Here is a 16,741-nt window from a genome sequence, read left to right on the forward strand (position 1 = left end):
TTCAGTGTAGTACTGCCAGCGGCCATCCAAATTCGAGTTAAATTAAATTACTACCAGCCCTCGCTATTGACCGTACTCGCGCACTGTTTAAATTTAAGTTAACGTTTGTTTGCTTTAATACAGACAGGGATATCATGTGCGTGGGTCAGGCAGCGCAGTGCCGTGCAAATTCTACAGTGGATGCACGCCACTTACGTGAGTGATGTATACAGAATAAAAGGCTGTTGTGGGGTGACTGTGTCGTACAGGAAGTCATATTATAGCTATGTTTTTTTACAAAGCTGTGACGCGCAATTATATATATTTTTTATTGTGCACCAGTAATAAAATTCAGTTACTGCTAAGTTAGCTATTAAACCAATACAATATTTCGGTTTGATTTTGCAGATTACTAGACTGTGTCTTGTAGTAAAATTTATTATTTGAATGGGGTTACTTGAGTTCGACGGTGAACCTTTATCATGGCAGCAGTTGCAGCCTTATGTAGAACATGTAAAATCACATGGAATTCAACAGTTCTTGCACAACTACAACCGTCTTATGAAACGACCAGGTGATATGTTGAAATGGGGTGATGAGGTCAGTATTTTGTTGCTTTTCTAACATTGTTTTTTTGTTTGTCATGTTTTGTGTTTGCATATTGTAACTGGAGATCCAAAGGAATCACACGTGACTGTCGGTTTTTGGTGTCTGGATTTTGCTTTCTTTGCTCTAACTTTGGTTATAATAATTAAACATAAATGGCTTGTTTGTTTGCTATGTGTAGCAACCACGCTTATTTTCTTTCTTTAAATGTAATTATGTAAACATGTTTTAACCTGTAAGTGTGTTTTAACAACTGTCTTTTCGTTTAAAATATTTTCCAATCTTTGCTACCATAAATAAAAATATATAATATCATATGTATATATATATTTTATTTTATATTATGCCTTTGTTAAACTTAATCACTGAAGAAAATGCCTTCACTTGAGTATGTTGCGCTTGCACAATTTTAACCATGCAGCCATTTTATCTTGGTTTGCTTACCTCTTAAAGAGAGAAACCATCACTAAAAATGAACTGCATTCGTGCATTGTGTAAATGTTAACAAAGGCTGTGCACAACAAACTATATGTAATTTACAATTGGAGTATTATACATACATTTTTAATGCAAAATACACAGTAGTCTGGTCATTTTTATTTACATGTTTATATTTAAAAGGTGGAATACATGATTCTAAAGTTTGACCACAAGAATAAAAAGGTCCAACTTTCACTTCGAGGGGAAGAACTGTGTGAAATACTGCAGGAAAAGGAGAGAAAAAAAATGAAAAAGTATTTTAGCTTATTTTTTGTATTGTAGGATGATATGAAATTACAGTATTCAACATAGTTAATTAAATACATATATATGCACTTATATAACAGATTTAAAAGTTTACTTTTTGACCGGAGAAGTTTTTTCACAATATTTCTGTCTAAAAATAATTTTTTCTCAGAATTTTATCTGATATAAATCAACATAAAACACCAGTTTTGATTACAGACCACCTGTTTGTGGATTTTTTTATGAATTAGCAAAAATCCGCAGATTGTCATGGAAAACCAAAAAGTCTGGACAAAGGATTTATTCTTTTTTTGATTTATTTATTCTAACCACTCTGGTATATATATACATGCATTTATGTGGTATCGATATGTGCAATCAAATAACAGTACTCAGTTTTTCAGTAGTCTCACTTAAGTAAAAAAACATACAAAAATAATAATATTCAATTTTTATCAGTCTAACATCACTGTGGAGACCTGAATATGCAAGTTATATGGTGGAGGGTACGCCTGGTGTTCCATACCTTGGTTATATGGCTCAGTTTAATGTGGTTGAGGGCAACATGAGGATGAGGTAATATTACATGTTACTTCCTGGAAATATAATCTCCATCAATTGTATTTTTTCATGAATGCCAAAATCTGCATGTATTGTATTTTGTTGTAATGTTTTCTAATATCCAATAAAGATTGTTTTTATTTGATTACATAAAGATTGTTTTTATTTGATTATATATTTGGTGATCCTTCTTTCAAACTGTTCAGTTGTATCTTTAATTCATTGCATTGTAGCAAATGCCATAAAATTATGATTTGTTCTTTGTTGTATGATTATGCCGAAGTACATTTATGTTATCAGTTAAGATTGTTACATTCACCTTTTATGGTGACGGATATCTGTCACGGGCATTTTAGCTCAATTATAAATTTGGAAGTGGTCAATATATGTAATTGACTTTTTTAAATTTAAATTTTAAATTTTTTAAAATTTTCCAAAAACTATTCCATTCTGAAAAAATTAGTAAATAAATAAAAAAAAAACAAAAAAAAACAGGTGTTTGAATTTTATGATTTTTTACAAATAAATATATATATATTTACTTTAACATGAACGGTTTACAAGCTCTGCATTGCCTGTAGCTGTATGACTTGCATAATATAAGAACTTGTCATTACTGAACTGTCATAACCTTTGATTCCTTTTATTTAATTAAGGAGAAAAGAAGTTCAGGAACTTTTAAACGAGGATGAACAGATAATGAGCCTCACTGTATTTCCAAGGTAGTTAAACTAATTTTAAACAACTTCAATAATAATTACACCATGCTTTCTTTCTTTGTTTATCATATAAATTCATAACTACGGATTCAATATTAAGTTCCACCTTTGTTTTTCTTAAAAAATGGATTACAAATTATAATATATTGAACGCCTTTGCCTAGATGCATTAATGTTTAAAAATATGCCACCAAATTTATATCCTGTATTTTCCACATTAAATATTAATAAATAATCCTTTCCACGTTAAAATTTTTTCCACTTGAAATTAATTAAGATTAGCCTCTGATCAGGTGGAAGCTGAATGAAACTTTTATGTTTGTACCAATATCTTATAAACTAACAGTTAATGATACATACAGTCGGCCAAACTAATAGTTGTACCTAACTACAAGCATTGTTAAAGCACAACAATTATCACAGGTTGGGCTGCGTTAACTTCACCCACCCCGCATATGACATCACGGGGCCGGAATCGAACCCTGTGTCTCGATCTTTATATTTTCCAGACCAAGCTATCACCAGCCACCCTAGATTTCCGTAAGTATTGCAAAACAATATGATTATATGATACACTCACACTGACTATATATAATTGTTTTTCTGGCTGTTGGCTCAAACATAGAAAAAATTAAAAGAACTAATTCTAAACACAGATTTTAATATAAGATTTCTTTACCAGAACTGGTAAATATATCATTCTGTGAGTATTTTCCTATAGTGTTTTAGTAAGCAGTGCTCTTTGTGGGGGTTTCAGTTATATAATTCTGTAAATCTTTCTTGTTTGCAACCAAATGAAAAGATAAAAGAGGATCAAAAGTGGCTCATCTTACCCCAACCTAATATATTCCCTTCTTTTTACCCTAATAATAGGCCATTTTTGTTAAAAAATAAATATATTTTTAGGTCTTTAAACACTCTTTTGCTTAAACCGAATAAAAAAAAGATAAAAGAGAATTAAATTGTGTGCTATCTTATTCTTACCCGAACTACTGTATAACCTTCTCTTTACCTTTGTAATATTTGTTACAAATAATTATATTCTCAGGTCTTTAACACGCAACATTCGTTTGCGAAGAGGAAAGAAAGTGGCAATCAACATTCCAAGTACGTTGACTTGTTTGTTTCATTTTATGGCAACTTGATTTTTCTAAACACCTAAGCTATAAAATTTAAATTAGTAGCTTGGTGATTTTAATTAGAGTCTTGAATGGCTATTACTTTGTAATTTGATATGCGTACATGGATATTTGTAGTTGTATACTTGTTTAAGTAAAGAATATGCAATTTGTAAATAATATTAATTTTGTAGGTATTAACATTTTTACCATTCTCAACAATTCAGTGTGCTTATGTAGGCTTAGTCTTGATGTATTATCATAGATGTAACTTTATTATTTTTCTTTTAATTTATGACTGACAATAATTTAGACTTTTAGCTCCAACTCATTAGTGAACACTGGGTTGAAGCAATTGCAGTTTAGTATCTTGCCAAGTACACATATGGAATACGGCCACAATGGTAGCAGAACTAGCCTTGGATTGATAACCTCTGTGTTATGAGCAACTGTGCCTCGGCTATGCGATGACTGTAATTATCTCATATTTCATTACAGTTTTCAAAGACAAAAACACACCTTCCCCCTTCATCGAGCAAATAAATGACCCAGAGTCTGCAGCTGGTGCCAAACCAGACCACATATACATGGATTGCATGGGCTTCGGAATGGGCAACTCCTGCCTTCAGCTTACTTTTCAAGCTTGTAACATAGAGGAGGCTAAACTTCTTTATGACCATCTCGCCCCCGTTTGTCCCATTATGGTAAGCATGACACGCAAAAAAGGTTTTTTTAGTCAAAACTGCACGAAAATCATAAAAAAAGAAAGATAATGTATAAAAATGTGCAGTTTTGACTAAAAAGGAACAGTTTTATTTTGACAAAAATGAACAGTCTTTAAAGAATGTGCAAAACTGTGTATGGACAATAGTAATGGAACAAAGCATTAAAGTATAACAAAAGGTTCTTTGTTTACATTAAAATCTATTATGAAGTGGTCAAACACGGAATCATCAATTATAGTAAAAAGGCAGGGTGTTTTCAGGGTGATATTTCAAATAAAAAAAAACCTCAACACCACATGTCAGTAACACAATGACTGACCCACTTTTCACATATTTGTTCAAACAACAATTTTCCTCAGTTGGCCCTGAGTGCAGCATCCCCATTATACAAAGGATATATAGCCGACATCGATGCACGATGGCAAGTTATCGCGGGAAGTGTCGATGACAGAACTAGCGAAGAGTTGGGCTTGGAACCACTTAAGCATAACAAGTAAAATATCAGAAAACTTTAAAATATTTTACAACTTTTAAAACAACTGCAAAGTAAAATATTTTACAATTTAAATTTCTTGCAATCTTAAATATAAATATCTTATAAATGATATAGTAGAGTGGGGGAAGATGGGACACCTTTAACACATAATATCCAAATAGCCTGATCGTGTTTTCAAGAATTAGCAACGGTCTGTGGAAGTCGTGAAGATACGGTTTTATAATTCATTGAATGTTCTTTGTTTACTACCAAATGAAAAGAGAGAACTAAACGAAAAGGTGTTCCATCTTCCCCCACTCTACTATATTATAAAGTTGTAGGTCTTCTCTTGGGGGTATTACTACAATTAGTATGAAGTGTAGGCTATATATCTATATATATAATTTTTATAAAAAAAATTGCTTTAATCCCAGTTCTCTTGGTTCAGCTAGCTGTAGTGCCTCTGTTAAGTATTTTGTAATGACCTATTAAAAACGCTTTAATGTTTAAAGCATTAATGGAAAAATGAATATAAACATACCACTAATTGAATGGCCTAATGGGTCAACTCTGGCTTACATCCCAGGCCCCTGACAAGGACCTTAGCCTCATATAATAGAACACTTATTTAATTAAATTTGTATGTTGATATTTTGTAATAATAATGTCAATTTGAGTTAAGCGACTACAGGATGTGTATAGTTTGTATGAACATTTTATATAATTGACATTGTGAGATAAAAACAAATAGTGTTATGATACACCATACATGTATTTTCAATGCACATAAAACGATAACATAATATTTAAGCTGAATATTTTTTAGAAAAAAAATTAGAATGAATAATTTTACTAGTTTAAATGTATTATGGCAAAAACAAAGTAAACAGTTCAAATGTATTTTTTTTTCTGCTCGACATAATAAAGCTCCCTTAAATTTATTAAAGCCATTTTGCAAAATAGATTTTGTGTAAAGTGAATAAAACAAATCAAAAATTAGGTACAGAAAATTTACCAAAAAATAATAGTATATATTAATATACTATTAACAAATTATTCAACAATTTTTATACTTCATAAAAAAAATGTAAAGAATATATAGAACAAGCTAGTAAAAAATAAATTTTTACATGTAAGCTTACATTTTTACCAGAATAGCAATTTCAAGTAAAATGTTTCACGCTTACACCTGTTGCCAAGAGCAGCAGAATTTTTTTATAATTAATAACGTTACCAAAAATTTTGCAAATTACTATTAGAATATTCTGTTTAAGTTTGTTTTAATTACATTTTCTTCACAGACAAGTTATCCGCAAGTCAAGATATGATTCAATTGATAGTTACCTTTCTTCAAATTCAAAAATATTTAACGATATTAATGTGGAGGTAAATCAAGAGGCAAAGTCAACTTTACTCAATGCAGGTGATTTCAAAGTAACAAAAACATGTTATTAAATAAAATAGAAATGAAATAAAAAAATCTTATAAATGGTATTTATCCGCTTTATATGGTAACATATAACATTTAAATTACGAAAGAAACAATATGGCTTGACAGTAGCAAAGTAAATATAAAATATATAAATTTATATATAAATATTACATATATATATATATATATATATATTACATATTTTTTTAGATGAAAATATTTGGTTTGAAAAATATTTGGTTTAAAAAAATTAACTTTAAAACAGCGCTTGTTTGATAGTTAATGGTAAATTTATTTTAAGTGTTAATGGTAAATTTATTTTAAGTGTTAATGGTAAATTTATTTTAATGTTTTTTTCCTGGTTAATCTAAAGTTGTCACGGTTTATTGCTCACAGGTATCGACGAACTTCTCGCGCAACACATCGCCCACTTGTGGATACGCGACCCGTTAACTTTGTTCTCGAAAAAGATCGACCTCGACGACGAGAACGAGGCAGATCACTTTGAGGTTGGAATTTTTCATTGTACAATTTAATAAAATATTTCTGAAATGGTAATATAATATTGTTAGTAATAGGCGTATTGCAATGCTTGAAAAATACTGTTGTCGTAATTGCTTTTCTCGTGCAACATTGCTGCAGAAAAATAAGTATTTTTCCAATATATAACTTAATGTATTATATTTACTGAAAAAATTTTCTAATCTATGTGGGTGAGGTCCCGCTCGCACCCCGTGAGTCAAGAATTTAGGCCAAGGTTGGCACATTACCTTAAGACCCAGGGTGCTACTGCATGACCTCACTAGTTTTTGGAGCCTGTCTGTAGTTAGGCATTAATAGTAATGGACTGTAATATCAGTGAATGTATTATATTCATTATATATATATATATAGAAATCCCATCAAAAATGACATAAAACTTCTCCTCTTCTAAGAACATCCAGTCCACCAACTGGCAGTCGATGCGGTTCAAACCTCCTCCTCCGGGATCTTCTATTGGGTGGAGAGTCGAGTTCCGAGTTTGTGAAGCTCAACTCACCGACTTCGAAAACGCAGCATTTGTTGTTTTCATCGTTCTTCTAACTCGTGTCATTCTTACTTATAAACTTGACTTTCTAATGCCACTCTCTCATGTAAGTTTTTTTTGTGGTTGTCGTTTAATCGGACGTTGTTTAGGACTTTATTATTTAGGAGATATTTGAATATTATTCATTGTACTTCATTATTTTATAAAGTTCATGATAATGTACTTCATTATTCTGGTGTTTTTTTATTAAAAATTTAATGAATGTTTAAACTTTATAACTCCATTCTGTTACCTGCTTCCAGGAATAATGTAAATGACTGTTTACAGCTCATTTGGTTTAAAACATAGTGTATTTTCGCAGTTCCGTCTTATATTTGGTTAAACTTTATCATGGAATGTGTCCCACAGAAATGTACTGCATTTTTATACTGGATAAGATGCTATAAATTTATGAACATTGTGCCTAGTAGCAGAAGTAATAGAATGATATATTTTAAAAGGATATACATTTTGCCTGCATAAATACAGTCTTTCCGCCTATAAATGCAACACTTTTATACCAGGTAAACCTCTAAAAGATTACTAACAATTTACTTCTATACCAGGTTGACAGTAACATGGAGAAGTCACAGAAAAATAATGCGATCCTTAAAGAAAAGTTTTACTTCAGAAAGAATGTGAATACGAGTCGATCCCCTGCATGTTGCACACAGCTTTGCTCTTTCAATGGGAAGTCTAATGATAATAACCGTAAGCTTTACCAATATAAAATATGACATTCTATTTTGTTTGCATTGATTCGTGACTTCAACAGGTAGCTTTTTGTTTAACAGTTTTTCTCAAGTAGTTTTAGTAGCTTGTCTTTAATGGCTGTTGTTTTGTTGCTAGTTTCCTTCTTTCTGTTGCTTTAATTAATTTGATTTTCCTTATCGTATTTGATAAGATGAGAAAAAATTTTAAAACTTGAATGGATAAATGAAACTTTTTTATTCTTTACCCAGTATTGCATTATCTTCTAAATTAATTTTAAGACATTGTTTTTTTCTAAACCATCACTATTGTTTAAATTTGGATTAAAACCTGTTTAAAAACTTATTTCAATCTATTTTAGCCGCAAAGTGTGCAGAAAATGATCATTCTGATTGCTGTGCAGAAATGACCATAGACACCATCATTAATGGAAAGGTAGAATATATGTAACTCGGATTGTATTGCATATGAGCCAGTCAAAGCATGGCAGGTGCACGACTAATTTTGTTTACAAACTTTTGGTTATGCACGCCATATTTTGTTCCACGCATGTCAATTAATTGAACAATGAAAAGAATCCGTATGAAATAGAATTTCCTAGCGGGCTTGGGAAAGTACGTGCTTTGCCTGCCGATTTTTGATAATAGTCGGGGCACACATGAAAAATAACGCCTTTCACACGCGAAATCTCGTCAGGAACTGCCATACTCTGCAGACTAGCATAGGAGTATGATTAAGTCTTAATTTTTTTACCATTGCCATTCTGGAGCTAGTACAGTTGTTCGAAAAGTCAATGTGCACTTAGCACTTATTTTTTTGTTAACAGTCTTTGTATAGAATCCAGGAAACAAAATAAGCAGGGTCCAAGCCTGTATTGATGCTCACAGAGGCCACTTTCAACTAATAATTGTAATTTAAATTTACCTTTTACATTTTTACTGAAACATGTATTTTAATCAATGTTTAACTGCAAAGTGACTATCCAGGCAGCCTGTACAACAAGAATTGCCAATGGTCTGGCCTGTTAGCAATATTTCACTCACCGAAATCATCTGTGTAAATTTATTGCAGAACTAATCGCAATAAAACAATAGAAAAATATATAAACAGTCGAACATAGAAAAAGTTTTGAAAAATGTTTATGATCACATTTCACATGATAATGGTGAAATTTTCATGATCATTACAGGAAGACGTGTTCCCGGGATTCATCCCGCTCATCCGAAGATACCTTGATAGTGTGGAGGTTGGAGTGGAAGCAAGATGCAGCATCTCTGAGTATCTTAACCTCATAGGGAAGAGAGCATCTGGTGAAGAGTTTGTAACTTAACAACAAAAGCTCTTTTTTTTACTGTTAGAATTGATATTTTTTGCAGGGCGGTTTTCTTTATTTTTGTGATGAAAGATTTTTCTTTTTTTTGTCTTTCATCTTTAACAATTTAGACAACCCACAAACAACTGCTTGGTTGTTTTGCCCAAGGACACGCATGACCAAAATAGTAGCAGCGCCAAGCCTTGAACCTCAAAACTCTGGGCTAAAGGCAGACGTGCTCATAACTTTTGCCATGGCACTGGACACTTCAGATATTTAAAAATGTTAAGATTTTGTTCTTAACTTTCCTATTTAGGAGAATACATGAGTGCAGCCCAGTGGATTCGACACTTTGTCACTAACCACCCTGAGTATAAACAAGACTCCGTCGTCACTGATTCCATCGCTTACGACCTTCTTGTTCGCTGTGACCAGATTGAGAAAGGAGAAGTGAAATGCCACCAGCTGTTCGGCATGCCGCGCCACAAGAGCGAATACATCCAGGCAAACAAAGATCCCATGAACGGTTCCTGAAACCTTTTGTTTCTAAGGTTTCACTTGCACTTACAAAAATGTTCTTTTACCGACAATTTTTTAGAAATCATGATATTACCCCCTAGCTCCCCCCACATGCAATATAGGTAATTAATTTATTATCTCACAACCGCCGCCTAATTAGTTTGCATGGTTAGCGTAGCACTGAAAAAGTGGTCAAGCATTAAAGTTACCCCAAAAACATTTTTTTCTGACATATCTGGTATATAAAACACACTTTTGTTTCAGTGTTTTATCAGAATTTAAAGTCTTGCAAATGGCAAAGGAAACATTGGAAAAAAATTAACTTTTATTAAATCAGATAAGCCGAAAAAAATATTATTTACATTATGCCTGGTAGAAGAAGTGAGAGACGATCTCTTGACAAAACACGAAATGCAAAATACGATTGTGTCATGCCTTCGTGTTTGTCTCAATCAACTTCAAGATGTAAAATAATCAATTGCCAGATAGTTATGCATGACTGCCGCTCATACTGTTTCTTGTAGTATATTCTGCATTCCAAACTAACTGTTTATTACAAAATATTACAAATATTGAAATATTACAAAAATCTCCACAATTAATACTTTTTTAACCGTTACTTAATAAACTTTTTGGCTGTAATTTAACCACTTTAAAAAAAATTAAATTTATAACTTTCTGGCTTTGTGCTTATACTTCATTAGTTTTTTGCGGTCTTTCCATATAGTGTAACAGTAAACTGTGTCCTATCTGGTGGTAGCAATGACGATGTATGACCTCAATTGTAAGAACATATTGGAAGAAAACAATGTTCTGGCGTTTATTTTAAATTCCACAGTTATTGGGAATTAACTACAGCGAGAGCACTCCCAGATGAAAAAGTGTTTTCATTCAAAAATGTAAACCATCAAAAGGCTGTAGGCTTACTTATATATATGTTGCATTAATGCATTCTGAAGTTAAGTTTTGTGGTAAGCAGTATTCACATAAATCGTTCAATGGCACCTTGGTTTCACATACATTAAGGTCATTTAATATTATTGAGTTAGATTTCAGACGTTTTGAGTGACGCTCTTTTAAGTTCGTGATGAGACGGTTATACAATTCTGAATATTTTTTGTTTTAATAAAAAACAAGAAGATAAATATAAGTAGTTAGTGTACGAACACAATGGAAGTATAGTTCAGCTCATAGTAGCTTCTTCATCTCTGCTACTTTTGCTTCTTCGAAGTTTAAAGCAAGCGACATGGGATCTACAAATAAAAGACATTGAAGACTTGTTTTTGGTAAACGATTTCGGCGATCGTTGCATTCTATCATTTAACCCAATTGTTTTGAATGAATTAATGTAACTTACTTTAACCTCGCTCCGCTGGAAAACGACAGTCGAAATAACACGGGCGTTTATAACAAACGCGGTTTATACACCTTGTGCCAACTCACGAGTTAATTACCGTGTATGTTACTTTGTGGGTGATTATTTCTTGTAGATTTTTATGTGTGGCTAATAAATTGAACAACCCATTAGTGACCACTGGGTTAGAGCAATTGTCATTAGGTATTGTGCCCAAGGACACATATAGGCTACGCCCACAATGGTAGCAGTGAAGAGCCTTGGCCCATCAACTCTGGTTAGAGCAGGCGCGCTAACCAACCGTGCTATTTAATTTAACTTTGTAAAAAAAGATCCTGTTTAACGTTTTATATTTTTCATTAGAAAAAATTAGAGCACATTGCTGCTTTACCTTCCCATTGCAACGGCATCGTCGATGGTTTGAGGCAACGGTTCATTGATGGTCTTTGGCAGAAATCTGTACAAAGCTGAAGATACCAATAGAACAGCTCCGATTGCAATTGATATTGTTTTAACTTTATTAGGGTCACCTGTTTTTTAAAGTAAGATCCAACATTTATATTTGGCAAGTAAGCGTAGTGGACGTGAAGGCATAAAATAGTTGGGTGGGGAAAGATGGGACACTGTAACATTATATTTTTTGTCTCGATTGGTAGTAAACAGAGGACTTTTAAAGAATTACCTTATCCTCACGACTCGCATAGACAGTTGTTAATTGTTTAAAACACGATCGGGATATTTTGAAGTTATGTACTAAAAGTGTCCCACCTTACCCCACTGTATATCACAATGTGCAATGGAACAAATTTCACTTTAAGGCCCGACCTGCAAACAAGATATACGGAGCGGTTAGTGATCCGATTCTTGCCGTGACACCAGACATGCCCATGATAGACTGACGCAGCGTTGTTGGAAACAATTCGTTCGTGTGAGCATAGATTACTGTAAAAAGGAGAGATGCCGCAAACTTGCACACACAAACCATAACAGCAACCAATACTGTGCTCCCTGTTAAAAAATGGAGAAATTAAATATGTCACATATACATGTATATATTTATATATGAGGTATGGTGAGAGAAGACGCCTATTTATTCTATTTATTTGTCCCACTTGCTAGTAAACAAAGAACATTCAAAGAATTATAAAACCGTATCCTGACAACTCCTATAGATCGTTGTTAATCGTTTAAAACACAGTCAGGATATTAGATGATTAGTAATCCGACCACTTTGCTCTTTTCAGAGCTTAGAAAACCTGTCACCTTAGTTTTTAGGCAATACGTGAAAAACAGATTTTACATTGATTTACGAAAGGTGTAATTGCAGACAGCAATGCGATGACCAGCATCATATAAACATAGCTGTTCCTTCTTCCGACTTTACCAGCGATCAGATAATAGCCTGCAGTTGCAGCAATATCGAGCAGTCCCAAAACACAGAGATTCAAAAATCGGTTTTCTGACAAATTGTTGGTGTTCAAACCAATGACGAAATATGCCAAGCTGGTGCAGTACCTGGCAAAAAGTTAATATATGATAAGGGTGGGGAAAACAGGACGCCTTCATCATATATTATTCAAATATCCTGATCGTGTTTTCAACAATTAACAACGGTCTATGGGAGTTTAAGAATATGGTTTTATAATTCTTTGAATGCTCTTTATTTACTATACCAAATAGAATGAAAAGGTGTCCCATCTTCCTCCTAACCCTACTATAACTACAAGAACATATTTTTAATTATGTACAAACCAAAGATTCACCAGGCAAAGAAGACAACGAGTATTCTTTTCAACAAAACCGGTTGTTTCACAAGCAATTTCAGCAACTCGAAAAATTTGAGACCATTCTCTTTTTCGTTTTTGGGGGAATCGAAAAGTTTAGTTTCCAGTTCATTTGAATCCTGCGAAGAAATTTTGTGCGTTTTGTTCAACTTGGCAATTTTTGACAGAATTCTTTGAGATTCTTCTTCACGACCAATCGACTTCAACCAACGTGGCGATTCGTCAATCAACCTGCCGAATATATACAACAGGGATATAGTATAGCGTGGTGTTAAATAAAAAAGCTTTTATTTTTTTTCCTCTCCCATTTAGTAGCAAACAAATATTTACGCAATTATATACCTGCCAGTCCCGCGTCTCTAAAAGAGAGCTGTTAATTAATATAAACACAATCAGGAAATGTGGGATAAATATGCTAAATATGTCCCATCTTACCCCTTGCTACTACATAGTTTATATAGTAAGGTGGGGGAATACGGGACATGTTTAGCATATAATATATGTTTAGCATATAATATACAAATATTCTGATCGTGTTTTAAACAATTACCAACGGTCTATAGGAGTCGCGAAGGGACAGTTTTAAAATTCTTTGAAAGTTCTTTGTTTAGGACCAAGTGGGACGAGAAAATGAAATCTAAAGATGCCACATCTTTATCCACCCTACTATATAGAAAAAAATTGAAAACATTTTAACTTACCAATAGTAAGGGATATACAAAAGCCCTGAGAAGCTAAATACTCGTAACAACCATCTCCAATCTCTGAAGAAGTAACCGAGAAACGTTAAAACAAGAAACCCCAGGGAAAATCCCATTTGACAACAGAATGTGATAAATGTTCGCTTTTTTGTCGAGGCAAATTCAATACCTATAAATAACAGAACCGCTTAGGTATATAGGTATAGGTACCTGCAAGTACAATATGACAAAAAAAATTAAATTAAAATTTCTAAATTGGAAGTGTATGAATCTTTTGAATAACGGAGCCTTATTTCCTTTCTGTCAAAGTTACGAAGTTATACGTTTGCTACTAACCTAGTGAAAATGCAGCTGAGTAAACCACGTCTGTAGCTCCTGTAAAAAACAGAATGGACATATACATGGAAGCGGTAGGTGAAAAGCTCATAAGCAACGCTACCAGAAATTGTGAAGCTAAGGTCGCCAGGAAAACTACTCGACGACCGAATCTGTTGGCAAATTTGTAAAGTTACAGTAAATACACAAAGCAACTTTATTAATTAAGTGTACGTAACGGTTAAGGAACATAGGCAGATTCCTTTTTTACAGTTATGTATAAAACGTTAATCAATAGGTGGTCACTAATGGTATAGGGTTCTTCACAACCCTATACTAATGGGTTGTCTTAAATTGGCTGACTCTTTAAAAAACAGTTACTAACAATTTATATATACGTGGTAACTCGTAAGCGGGCACGAGTCGTACAAAAAAAAAACATCAGTGCAAAAGCGACTGTCGTTTTCCGCTACACGAGGATAAAATAAGTTTCATTCATACTTTCTTTCAATTATAATAAGATCACCAATTTCTTACTTGTCAGATGTTGGGCCAATTGCAAACGTACCGCACATTTTTCCCACAGCGTAGATTGTAAACGAAAAAGGCTTCATCCATGCGCGTTCGCATACGAATTTAAACTAAAAAGTAACTTCATATATCAAACATATAGTATTGTGGGGTGGAGGGAGACAGAAGACCTTTAGCACATAGTATCCAAATATCCTGACCGTGTTTTAAACAATCAACAACGATCAATGGGAGACGTGAGGATACGATTTTATAATTCTTTGAATGTTCTTTTTATACTATACCAAATAGGACGAGAAAATAAATGTAAATTTATTGTTTAGCCTATTTCCACATTGCATCTGTATATATATAAACATTTAGATAGTGTATTTATTATTTTTGTAAAAGCTAAACCTGGTGGTGTGTGTAGGCTATAAACTTACTTCGGTTAGAGCGCTAACCCCATCTTGTGCGAATCTCCATTGTTTGCATGGTAATGTTCTGTTTACGAGCCATACGGTTCCACTCTTGTCTGTCAAGTAGTATGTATAATATAAGTTATTCGCTTTAAAAGAAAACTTAAATCGCATATGGTCGAGGAAAATGGGACACATTTTCATTCTATTTTCTCGTCCCATTTGGTAGTAAATAAAAAGATTCAAAGAATTATAAAACCGTATCCTCACGTCTCCCATTGATCGTTGTTAATTGTTTAAAACACGATAGGGATATTTGGATATTATGTACTAAAGGTGTCCAGTCTTCCATACTACTATAAGACGTGTAGAGTAGTATGGAAGACAAGATACCTTTTATAGTACATAATATCCAAATACGAGTAATGCAACTTACTTGTTAAAAAATCGATATCGGATACGTCGTAATTGGAACACTCGCTTCGCACTAATTCTTGCTTATCGTCGGTGGTCCAAGGAACCGTCGAATTTAGCAGGTATTCGTATTTGGATTTGGTTACGTTGAGATAATTCTCTGATAACGCCTGTGTGAAACGGGAGTTAAAACTATTGTATTAAACACAACGAGATATTGTATTTTTTCTATTTTATTCTTTGTGGGTGAGGTCCTTGCCAAATATCTGGGAATTAGGAAGATTTGGCCCATTACCCCAACACCCGGGATGCACATTTAAGTTGTTCATGAGACCGGTCCTTAACTTTGCGACACCGCGCATCGCAGAGAAACACGTGTTTTCAAACCATTTTTCTCGTGTGCTTTTACGAGTTACCACACTTTTCAATTTTGTATATGATTTTTGCTTTGATATGGCTTATAATTTGGTCAACTCATTGGTGACTACTGGGTTGGAGCAATGTCCGTTAAATGTTTTCCCACCAAACCTTTATTCTTACCGATGGTACGTCGCAATGAAACTCTGGCTCGTATAAAGTGAAGAGAAAACGAAATGTCAAAGCACAACTTGGTATAGTAGAAAGCAACAAAAGCAAAGAAAGTCTCTTTTGATAAAAACCAAACACGTTCAACTCTTCAAACTCTTCTTTCGACATGTTTCAACCAAAGTTTTAATATTTAAATCTGGACTTCGTATACATCTAGAACTGCGAGGAAATATGATACACCTTCAGTACACAGGAACCAAATATCCCGATCGTGTTTTAAACAATAAACAACGGTCCATATGGTAGCCGTGAGGATATTACGGTTTTATAATTCTTTGAATTTTCTTTGTTACGCGAATCATATACATCGCAAATACTGAGTTCTTAAATATGTTTCCACACCCTATATGGGAAGCTTTTTCTAAAAAGATTGTAAATTGCTAAAACCTGACTTTCGGATCACTTTTTAACAAGCCGCAGCATACGGTTCACAAACTTTTTTTATTAAACTATATTTGAACCCGAAGAATTCACAACAGGACATTTGGTTAACAAATTTTCAAAGCTGTACTAAACTGCCGCAATAATTTCAATACAATTTTTGAAAGTGTAACACATTCGTTAAGACAAAAAGCTCACTAGTTGGGGCTTCCTGTTATGCCGCACCACAGGAAATGTACACAGAAGCCGCTTTCAGCTGTTGCTTGTATGATAAGACTAATGTCACGTTTTAAATTGATAAGGCCTAAGGGGGTGTAAAGTTAGTT

The 16,741-nt window shown here is 33.4% G+C and overlaps 2 protein-coding genes across 2 annotated transcripts; one reads left to right on the top strand and one right to left on the bottom strand.

The window, feature by feature from the left end:
* The first annotated feature begins 385 nt into the window (after window positions 1-385).
* LOC100176979 (glutamate--cysteine ligase catalytic subunit-like) lies at window positions 386-10,910 on the top strand. The gene is made up of 15 exons (XM_002126507.5): window positions 386-579; window positions 1,207-1,319; window positions 1,771-1,887; window positions 2,529-2,594; window positions 3,015-3,131; window positions 3,640-3,698; window positions 4,208-4,413; window positions 4,794-4,927; window positions 6,211-6,332; window positions 6,738-6,850; window positions 7,277-7,474; window positions 7,974-8,118; window positions 8,480-8,553; window positions 9,308-9,428; window positions 9,747-10,910. The coding sequence occupies exons 1-15, from the start codon at window positions 427-429 to the stop codon at window positions 9,962-9,964; spliced, it is 1,956 nt and encodes a 651-aa protein (XP_002126543.2). The 5' UTR covers window positions 386-426; the 3' UTR covers window positions 9,965-10,910.
* Window positions 10,743-16,545, bottom strand: LOC100177024 (organic cation transporter protein-like). Its single transcript, XM_026840904.1, has 11 exons — window positions 15,987-16,545; window positions 15,469-15,616; window positions 15,060-15,148; window positions 14,641-14,744; window positions 14,125-14,276; window positions 13,789-13,957; window positions 13,067-13,318; window positions 12,604-12,818; window positions 12,129-12,311; window positions 11,695-11,833; window positions 10,743-11,202 (listed from the first exon to the last, which is right to left on the bottom strand). Exons 1-11 carry the CDS (start codon window positions 16,140-16,142, stop codon window positions 11,133-11,135), a joined length of 1,677 nt encoding a protein of 558 aa, XP_026696705.1. The 5' UTR covers window positions 16,143-16,545; the 3' UTR covers window positions 10,743-11,132.
* Between the last annotated feature and the right edge of the window lie 196 nt (window positions 16,546-16,741).

Source organism: Ciona intestinalis, chromosome 2 (assembly GCF_000224145.3).
Source record: "Ciona intestinalis chromosome 2, KH, whole genome shotgun sequence".
In the NCBI taxonomy this organism is placed as follows: Eukaryota; Metazoa; Chordata; class Ascidiacea; order Phlebobranchia; family Cionidae; genus Ciona; species Ciona intestinalis.